Source organism: Lytechinus pictus, chromosome 5 (assembly GCF_037042905.1).
Source record: "Lytechinus pictus isolate F3 Inbred chromosome 5, Lp3.0, whole genome shotgun sequence".
Classification (NCBI taxonomy): Eukaryota; Metazoa; Echinodermata; class Echinoidea; order Temnopleuroida; family Toxopneustidae; genus Lytechinus; species Lytechinus pictus.
The window spans coordinates 8,371,393-8,382,445 of record NC_087249.1 but is presented as its reverse complement, the minus strand read 5'-3'; the positions used below and the strand labels follow the sequence as shown (position 1 = coordinate 8,382,445).

General features: G+C 37.7%; 1 protein-coding gene across 1 annotated transcript; it reads right to left on the bottom strand.

Moving 5' to 3' along the window:
* On the bottom strand, positions 1-8,373 carry LOC129260545 (carbohydrate sulfotransferase 12-like). The gene is made up of 3 exons (XM_064099754.1): positions 8,100-8,373; positions 6,968-7,038; positions 1-4,494 (listed from the first exon to the last, which is right to left on the bottom strand). The coding sequence occupies exons 1-3, from the start codon at positions 8,194-8,196 to the stop codon at positions 3,670-3,672; spliced, it is 993 nt and encodes a 330-aa protein (XP_063955824.1). The 5' UTR covers positions 8,197-8,373; the 3' UTR covers positions 1-3,669.
* Positions 8,374-11,053: the final 2,680 nt, after the last annotated feature.

Genomic DNA, 11,053 nt, shown 5'->3' with positions numbered 1-11,053 from the left:
ACAACTTCAATTCATATACAAAATAAAATACATATAACAAATAGAAGTCGGATGTCTTTACAAATTGATGCATACCTTGACAACTCATAAATTAAACATCATTTTCTTCCCCTTAAGTCTTGCAATAAAACACAATGTCAGACATCTTCCAATACATAATTATTAATCATTACCAATGCTAATCGATGTTTTTAAGTTTTTTCGTTCCAACTTCAATAGATAATCGTTTACTCTTGATACCGATATCTTTTAACTTACTTTCAATTTCAATTCGTGCTTTTGTAGACACGGTACACAAAATCTATTGATTTATAGTCATAGAGATGTATACTAGTAACATAGAGATGTCTCTATGACTAGTAATTAGTATACATCTCTATGTTTATAGTTCACTATCTTCAAAATCCTTATTGGTCGGGCGCTATTGGTCGATAAGTCCAGCGCGATCGGCCGCCATTCAAGTTCCCCCGCGCTGGCATTGCTTTATAGGTTTATAACGAACGATCCCATTGGTTGATTTAACGTCATGACATTAAATCGTTGAGCAGTAATTCGGAATTACGTCGTGTAGTAATTATTTACTACACGACGTAATTCTTTAGGTAGTGTAGTAATTGGAATTACTACACTACGTAATTATTTACGTCGTGTAGTAATCTGAATTACTACACGACCTTAATTATTTGATGTAGCGACACTAATTCATTTAACGTCATGACATTAAATCGTTGGGCAGTAATTCAGAATTGCGTCGTGTAGTAACTCGAATTACTACACTACGTTATTATTTACGTCGTGTAGTAATTCGAATTACTACACTACGTAATTATTTACGTCGTGTAGTAAATTGAATTACGACACGACGTATATCCGTGTTTTTGACGGTCTCCTGCTTCCATACAACGTATACGTTGAGCTGAACGGGGATCAGTCTTTCTCTCTCTCTGTCTCTCCTACCTTTCCGAAATTAAAACGGTCCCTCGATCGGACATAGTTATTTAGACGCAGGACAAATAATGCTCTGACAACCAAACTACCTTTTCGTCAGCATCAGTAAAAATGTGAATGGGCTTTTAAAAACTAATACTAAAACTGATTTAAAATTGATCTTAGATCGATCTTAAAATTGATTTTGGAAATCGATTTTAAATTAATTTTAAAATCGTAATTGTACCTGTTCTAATTAACCGATTTTAAAATCGGCTCCCGATTTTACCACAATCGGCGATCACCTGCCAATCTTCGATCATGCCCCTTGAAGGGAAAATCGGATATAAAATATCGGCGTAGATCACGTTACCTTGCTCCATGCTACCGATGCACGCCGTGTCCGACCGTGGCCGGGTCCCGCCTTGGGGCCATTGCATGCAGGCATGCATGTCCGCACATGGGAATGACGATGTAATATCGATGTGGCAGATATGGCAAGTTCCGACTCGGAGTCCTCGTATAAAAACAGCAGTAGGCGAGTGCATTTTATTTAAGGCACTTGCCGGCTTAACACGAAACTAGAATTTCAATTTCATTTCATTTTCCCAGCGTGTTTGTCCCATTGAAGACATCAAATCGCATCGAAATAAAAAAAATCGCCAAAAATCAAAAACCCGAGTGATTACGAACGCGACCCGAGTGATTTCGAACGCGAACGCGACCCGAGTGATTATAATAAGCCTTCATAACAAAGCAGCCTTTGTCGAAAATCGGTGAATCAAAACAGCAGTATCGTCCTGGACTGTGGACAAACGACATATTTGCATTTTTTCGTTCGGTCTGAATCTTAAGACGATGTGCTGTCCCGGTCCTCCAACTTTCGACAATGACCTCTAATCTGTCCGTTGTGATTTGACGGGCATTTTCAATAGATTCTCAACGTTCCTAAAAGCGTCTGCGAAGTTGATGTTCATATACGCTATTATTACATTGCAGAAAAAATGCATTAGTGAAAAATATCAAACTATACGACTTTCGGGATAAGCCTCATCCCCACGGAATTACACATTACTAAAATGGTGTAGTTATTGCCCAATTGCCTCCTTTGGTATAAAGATGAATTTCATATTTCCCCTTTAAAATGTACACTTATAATGACTCAGTAAAAACATCATCTCTCTAGCTTTTGTTCTCCATAAAAAAACTGAGTTCGCTATAAAATTCTTTCAGGAACAACAATGCCAACACGGGCAAAATCAATGAGCAGCTTCCTCTTCCTCAGTGATTGGGTTTTCTTCTTCGAATAGCCTATCAAAAGGGGAGCTTTACCCTCTGCGCGCTGATGTTGCCATTTTGCACATTCGTACAATTGAATTCAACAAACGTAATACTTAGTTTTCTCCCCTACCTTCAAATTAGAAAAGCTAATAAAAGGTATAGGTTCTTGAATAGCATCTATATTATAACAATAATAGTGAGTATCAATGGTGCAATATGGAAATCTTGAATTAAGGAAAATAACATGGAAACAATTGTCATTATTATCCCCAAAATTAATTCAGTGTGCAAAGAGTTAAGGGTGACACGACATTTACTCCTGTCTTGATATCTCAGAGTTAGGATTGTAATTTATTTTCCGTTCAGAATAACGTAAAGATAAGGATTAGGGTTTTATTATAGTTTTGGAAGTTAGGTTTTAACGTACCATATTTTCCATCGGAGCAATTACCTCCGTAGCAAATATCATGCTAAACAGCCGAGATACAACTGATTTGTGCCTATGCTATAGAAAGAAACATACTGATGTCATGGATGTGGGCTACTTTTATGTCTTTTCTACTCCTGCAAGTGATTTGGGCCATGTCGTCATGATAATAATAATAATAAATGGCATTTATATAGCGCTTTATCTATCTACGACTGTTCAAAGCGCTTCACAATAATTAGTCGTACAAAGTGTTATGGTAGATTCAAATCAAATTCAAATTGAGATTGATCAAAATGAACAGACAGTATTAAGAGAGAGGAGTTGCCGTTCCTAGTAAACGTAATTTGAGTTTGAATTGAATCCAGACCTGATTTAATTCCATCGCAACTCGTTGTCAGACAGGGTCCTGGAAGTACCCAGTATCAAAACCAGAGCCCTGCTTCACAAAGAGTTGCCATTGGTCAGATCCCATGGATCTAAACTATGGAAAGCATTCGAAGTCATAACTTTGTGCATGTACTCACTGTCCCTTTGCAAACGAAAAGAGGAAGTCTTAACTGGCAAACATGATTATGCATGTATAGCCTTCCTCATAATTATTAACGAACAATGTGAACGTCCTAGATGACGATGCTGTTGGCTTTCCACAGATGAGAGCAACTGGGTTTAATTTGAACTACGCAGATGACCCTGGGGCCCGTTGCATAAAGAGTTGCAATCAATCGCAACTCTAAAAATCGTGCGCATCTTGATTTTCAACTAATCAACAGCGCGCATTTGGGAGTTACGATTTATATTTTGACTTACGTTTAAACGCAACTTTCTGCAACAGGCCCCAGATCTAGTGAATATTCATCATAGGATGATATTTTAAAGCGATCAAAATGAAAGACAGGATGTCATAATGGTCATGATTGTCATAAAGAGTTCTGTTGCACTTGGCCAATCAGCATGATCAGATGCAAGAACTGCAATATCTGTCAAAGTAATTAAATGCTCTAGAGCGATGTCACGTTGTTGTTGAGAATTGGTTAGCTGCGTTTGATACTGTCAGGAGTGTCATAACCAAAAAGAAGGGCATCTCTAGCAAGACCCTTGCTGAATGAAAGATCTTTGTACTCCCCTCCAGCCAATTGTGAATAGAAAGTCTGAAGGGTGTCTCCTTGAGAGCTATTAGTCTGATGTTGTCTGTGCTCCTCTGGAAAGGACATCCCTATGTTCAGTAGGTTCACCAGATAATCCGAGTCCTCTTTGAGCGTCTCAAGGTGGCCAATGAAATCGTAGTTGATCATGCAAGGATGACATAGCTCAATCATGTCCTCCCAGTGGGCATTTTTAACTGTTGACTTTGTATAGTAGTTGACAAATTGCTTGAATGTGAAGCGCTTCGAAGAATTCATGCGTTCCAATTCCTTTGGGTCGTGAAGTTTGTACCACTTCGAGACCTCCCATCGGAACATCGCTTTCGATTTCCCACCAGTGAGAATTTTATCCTTGTACGCAGACAGGATCCTGGCATATGGATTTCGAACGAAAAGAAACGATGTATATGTCCGTAGGATCCTCCTTGCATCCATCGGAGGGAAGGACGCCAGGTTTGGAAACACTCGCTTGCTTTTTTTATGAGGTGAAGATGAATCTTTGTTGACGGCAGTCAGGAGAAGTCGTCGCCAGGATGTCGACGCCACTTTGGGGATTGGGCAGTAGATGACTTTGAGCTCGGGTATCACGTGGACTCGAGAGAACTTCCTCAGAGCAGCACGATCAAGGTTCTTGTTGACGAAGCGTTGGCTGTATCCCAAGGCAGCACAACCCTTCTTCAAAAGCTCTTTTCTCTGCTCTTGATTGTGCTGAACCTGGGACCACGTCAGATCGTCGTCAAATTGCAAAAAGGAAAGAAAATAATCAAAAATTATATATGATTTCGATCTGTAACTCAGAAGGATCACAGAGTTGTTTAGGAAGAGGGGCGAAGTTAGAGTTCCTTGGAGGCTCCCCCATCATCAACGTAATATGATACTCCCTGTCAAATGTTGAACATTATCATAAATAGGTCAATATTTTGGCTCTTTTGGTTGGGATGCTGCAGAGGGAGTAGAGAATGTTCACCGTTGGCAATGTTCTGACTCTGTTCTCTGATTATGGGAAGCCGAAAATATCAACGTTTTGTTAACATTGTAATTATGCTTCATAATTATGTTCACTGTGCCCTTTCGTCATGCCATATTGGGGAAGAAAACAGATCCAGATATTATTCCCAGTAAATCCCAGATAGTTATTATAAACCGCCTTGAGTAAGAGATGAGCTTACATGTATATTCCCGTACTGTTAAAGATATGTGTCACAATTAGCTATCCATAGTTAAAATCACAACTTTAGACCAGAGTTTCCAACCCGAGTTCAGAATAGGCCTAAGGATTAATCAGTCTGAAACTGTTGATCGAGGCTACTTCTGCAAAGTGCCACGAGATTAACATGCTGAATATGCTGAAGCAAGCGTCTAAACCCCACTGGCGTAAATCCCGGGGGGGGGGGGGGGATGGGGGGATATATCCCCCCCACTTTTCGAGGAGGGGGGGGTGGCCTGTACAAACATCCCCCCCCCCCCATTTTTTACGAAAGAAATGAAAAAAAATCACAAGAGATAATTGTTTTATTGGTGAAAATTCTTCCAAAAATACCGCTTAACAAATAAAATAATATTATTGAATCATAAAATGCAAATAAAGAGCCGGTTCACCATTTCCAAACGAAATACTTCCAATTCATCAATGTTGGGGTCTTTGGGAAGGGATTAAGATGGAATGTCAAAAAAAATTTAATGTAATCTCTAATAAACCATTAAACCATCATGGGGTAAAAAAGATAATAATATTGGAGGAGTATTTGCCATATGGACATACAGTGGCGTAACTACGGGGGACATGGGGGGCACATCCCCCCCCCCCATCGGCTGACCAAAAAAAAAAAACGGGGAAAGGGGGAAAAGGAGAAAAGAGGGAGAAAGGAAGAGAAACGTAGTGGGAAAGAAGATAATATTATTCATTATAATGTTATATTATATTATAATTATGTTAAGTTACATTACATAAGAAACATTTTTATCATAACTTTATAAAACATAATTTGCCCAGGGCCTACGTCTCAATTGTTCCTGGTGCTCGCATTGTCTGTTTAACGAGATATATAATCCTGTTGTACCAAAACATCCCGTTTTCAAGTCAATATAAACCAAATATATTTCCTAGCACTTGAGTTATCATTGTTTTATGTAGTGACATATGCTTTTTTTTCATGACTCAAAAGTGATTGCCCCATGTTAAGGTCTTCGTATATATGAAACATTTCCTGTCCGTGATTACGTTCGCATTTTTCATGGATTGGTGAGATATGTCTGCTCTTCGTGAATTCCTAAAATCAGTCCTTAAAATGTCCCTTCTTCTGATCTGAATATCAAAAATTTTCAGCTCGCGCTTCGCGCTCGCATCATTTGGTTAATGAAATACGTATGGTCCTGGTTAATTCCTACAAAGAAAACTTAGAATGCCCCAATTCAGGTCTGAATTATCTAAGTTTTGAGCTCGCGCTTCGTGCTCGCATTGTTAAGCGAGACAGGTACCCATCATGATTACACAAATTTGATTATAATGTCCCTTTTTAGGTGTGAATATAAAAAAATTCAGCTCGCGCTTCGCGCTCGCATTATTTGATGAGTGAGATACATATCCGTTTAATGACATTGTCCTTAAAATGTCTCTATTAGGTCACTCACTCAGTCATTCAAAAATTTTGCTGGTGCCCCCCCCCCCCCAATGCCGTGACCCACGGTACGCCACTGTGGACATATCAATGACAATTCCTTGCATATCTAAAAACATGATTGCAAAAAAATGCCAAAATATTTCAGTCATCCCCCCCACCCATCAACACGGATTTACGCCAGTGCTAAACCCACATCGAAGTTTTTCGGATAATCAGCTCAAATTGCATTTCTATAAATTTCGTTTCATTTCGTTCTTTCAACCCGACAAGACCCTATTCAGCAAAAGCAGCTTTTCGATAGGTCCGTGCATAAAAACTACCAACGTTGAAACATAAAATCGTATAACATAACAGCATATAAACATATAGAACATGAATTAAAATGAGAAATACTTAAAACGTAAAAATTCATTGTTCAAACATCCAATACTCTTTTACCATTGATTTAGGGGGTCTGATACAAACATAATTATAACACACGTTCACCAATCCATCTATAATTTAAAAAGAATACATATATTTTTGACTTCTTTGAATGAACTGTTTGGACCTAGAAGCATACTCACATTTTCAACTTGGCTGATGGTCATCTGATCCTGCCCACCTCCTGGTGAACCTCGATACAGTTCAAGCCAAACTAAATAAGGGAATAAAAAATAAACATATATTTCTGTAATACTGACTGGCCTTTCAAGAGAGAAATACCACATATATTGCCCATGAACTAGACTCATATTGCCCGCTCGACTCGGGCAATATGGATTTTGGTATATTCTGCGTCGTCTCTGCATGCAAATTCGATACGCGCAATGAGACCAAGCAAATACATATAATAGACCTATCCCTCTCCCATATTCATGAAATATACAGTGCGTATAAAAAAAAACGGGACAGTTTTGAAAAGTCTATAATCAAATTTATTTCAAATCATGATATCTATATTTTGATGTTAATAGATGCTCTGAAATCTTATCTTTGAAATTCAATTTTAAAAAATAAATTTTGTTCTTGCTTGAGCGAACACGGGACGTTTTTGTCGGGGGTCCAAAAAGAGGCTTGCGCCAGAATGGCAGAATATGAGTAATATGATGATCAGACTTCTTGCTAATCAGCAGACTTCCTCTTAACCTTTTCATTATCTGTGCCATAATTTTCGAATTATGCTGTCAAATTTTATTTGAAAATTTATTTATTTACTTGAATTATTTTGTTTTTTTCATTTAAACTTCTTCTGAAACTCGACCAAAATCATGACGCGTGATCAGCCGTTTGCCCAAGTCTCGTAAAAATATAAACTTTCAAAGTTATGATGATATTAAAAAAAACTTAACCATAAACGATAACAGGTTTAATTTGAACTAAATCAAACTAAACTGATTTTTTGTGACTAATATACCCTAACTGGACTATTAATATAACATTCGAATTCTAGAAAATTTGAGAAAAGGTTTTATCGTAAATTTTACCTATAGATATAAAATTATACATCGCGTAGTTCACAAGAAAATGTCTCATGATTATATTCTTTACTTAATCTGAACACGAACTCATGAGGGTTAATAGTCTCTAAGCCTTTAAAAAAGTCACAGATAAAATCGTATCCTTAAAGTAATAATAGTAAATTATTTTAAATGAGATCAAATCCGTGATTTGTTTTTTTAAATTATTTTTCAAGAGGGTATTATTGAACGCACGTACCTGTTACGTCATGAGAAGTGGTGTGGAGGAAAATAACAGTCAAGAAGATCATCAAACCAATGATGGTGATACGAATAGAATTATTTCTGGTACCCATCGAATAGATTCCAAGTTTTCAGCTACAAATCTCCACCAAAATATGTTTTATCATTCACAATAATGGCACATTAGAGACCAATGCCATGACCCTCAGCAAGCAGAAGCATATTCTTCAAAACGGTAGAACACGTACTGCTTGGTACACATCTTTTCTCCAACTTCGAATGGGTTGTATGTTGAGCAGCAAAACTCCTTGAAGCACAAAAAGAAGGCCTAGATGTACACCTTTCTTAAAGCTTCTATTGTACTCGTATTGACACAAAGTTGTTGGTAACCACAGACTCCTTAATCTTTTCGCACGGACGATGTACTGGCTGAGATTCCCTACCTGTGATTCCCCAAGGATCAACCAACCATCCAGTGGTAGGGACGTTACGTCGTCAGGTGGTGGTGGTTAAAATGATGATGACGATGATGATGATGGTGATAATGATGATGACGAAGATGATGATGTTGACGATGATGATGGTGATGTTGATTATGATGATAACGGCGATGATGATGATGATGATGATGGTGGTGGTGGTGATGGTGGTGATGGTGGTGATGTTGATTATGATGGTGATTATGGTGGTGATCCACAGTATCTATATTTCGCCATGTAAAACAAAAAGAATTACATGTAGGTCTATATGACAGAAGTTTTTAGGAATTACCAACAACAACAACAACGACAACTTCATTTCAGATATCAATTATCAACATTGAATAGAATCTTTATCTTGGCTACGGTAATTCAAAAAAGGCTAGCGAAAGACGCCATGTATATACACGAAGGTATGAAATTAATGCCAAATATCAGTGGCATAATTATGAATCAAAATTTGTAAAGGGGTCTGATTGACGTATTGGGCAATGTGTTATAATTCTGCGAGCAAGGATTTTATTTTAATATTGAGTGAAGAAATATGACTTTGTGGTAGATCTTTACTTTTAAAACTATGATTTTGTGATATATTTTTGCATAATCTTTAGAAATTAATATATTATTCCTTCCTTTTACCTTAATACCATTCCTTATTTTTCACTTTCTCCTTGCTTTCTCGATCGTGAAACTTTGATGGGGGATCCTTGACCCAAAGCCCCCTCCCCATCTTTACACCAGTGTCAAATATCCATACTGGGATATAGGCCTAAATACCAAAGTCTTAAATAATTGGTGCCATTATTATTAGGCGATATTCATAATATTGTACCCCAAATTAATCAGTTTGTGATTTTATTCGTGGCTTTCGAAGTATTTCGCAGATAGTTAATTGGCCGGCCTAAATGACTCATCGTAAATTACGTGCACAGATGTTTAAAGTCTTATTTGCAACTCCTAACAAGAGGAGCAAGATTATTCATGATTTGTTATTTCCAAGGTAACTTGAAAAAGTAACATATCCCCCTTCCCTCAAAAAACAGAACAAAACAAAACAAATGCAGTTGAGATTGATTGCGCCAACATCATTAATACATCTCTGTACATGGTAAAATTGTATTATTTTAAATCAAGCACTTACTTTGTGTATGTTTGTTGGGAAAACAGGTTGGATAATAAAAAGAAGATTCTGTAAGATTTTGATTTTATATGAAATTTACGTGATGGTACAAGTTCATGTATATAGTCACAGCTACATCAAACACCCCCACACCAAACAGATCAAAGTGTTATTATTATTTCATTATTTTTTTTTAACAAGTCCATACATAGTTATAAAGAATTCTTGTGTATAGCATTTTCCTATATTTGAATGGAGGATAAAAGAGCAATGTATATTTGAATGATATCGATTGGACCAATGGAAGTAGGATTTGCCTGTGTGGCCGATGCTTCCACATCTAGAGTAGATCGATGGCAGACCCAACTTGGACTTGGTTGCTATGGTAATGATGAGGGATTAGGAAGGGAGAGGAAGGGGCGGAGTCTATTACCTACTTTATCGATCTACGTATTTATCCAAAAGTTTTTGAATGAGTCTAGATGTTTTGACAGAATACGCTTTTATTTGCATTTGCACTCTTTGGCCCGAAGTCTGAAGTCGGGTTTAAATTAGGAAGGGATGAATAGTGGGCGGAGCCTATCACCTACTTGATCTCTTGATCTACGTATTTATTCAAAAGTTTTTGAATGAGTCTAGATGTTTTGACAGAATACGCTTTTATTTCCACTCTCTGGCCCGCATTCTGAAGTCGGGTTTAAATTAAACATCGGTCAAAGCAGAAAGTTAACTACCTGGACAAAATCTGGTCTAACTCCAGTCTCAGTGTAGAGCTGCGAATACAAACAGAAGCATTTCAATTGCAGTTCCTCGTTAGAAGTTTAATTTCAGTTTAATTTCAAAACTGGGTTGCCCTGATTTCATTTCACGTCAGACATTTATAGATAAGGAATATTACTAAATCGATTTCATTTGTAAAATGCGAAAAATCGATCATCCGTCCATTATGATCACTATCATATTTTTGGTATCAACTGTATTTTGTCGGAATACGATATTGGATTTTGAAATCAGCCTCATAAGAGAATGGGAATGTCAATTAAAATTTGCAATGATGAATGATTTTACCGTTCAAGCAGACCAGAGGTGGATCCAGGATTTTCAGGGGGGGGGGCATTTGACTAGCCCCCCCCAAAAAAGGTCCTCGCTTTCAAAATGGGGGGGGGGCACACTTGTGTTAAAACGACATATTTACATTACAAGTTTTGATTGTGCCTCTCAAGGGGGGAGACGGGCCGGCTGTGCCCCCCCCCCTGGATCTGCCTAGTGAAACAGACGGTTTTGGTTTTTAAGTTTTTAGCTCAGAGGGTATTGGGTAGAGTTAGGGTTTTGATATAATTTTTAGTTCAGATTAGGGTTAGGGTTTTAATT

What these genes read in the sequence shown, in the direction of transcription:
- LOC129260545 (XM_064099754.1), bottom strand. Translation starts at nt 8,196, where the DNA reads ATGGGTACCAGAAATAATTCTATTCGTATCACCATCATTGGTTTGATG. An exon ending in CACTTCTCATGACGTAACAG is followed by an intron (nt 7,039 to 8,099) that starts GTACGTGCGTTC and finishes TCCCTTATTTAG; the next exon opens with TTTGGCTTGAACTGTATCGA. An exon ending in CCATCAGCCAAGTTGAAAAT is followed by an intron (nt 4,495 to 6,967) that starts GTGAGTATGCTT and finishes ACGTGGTCCCAG; the next exon opens with GTTCAGCACAATCAAGAGCA.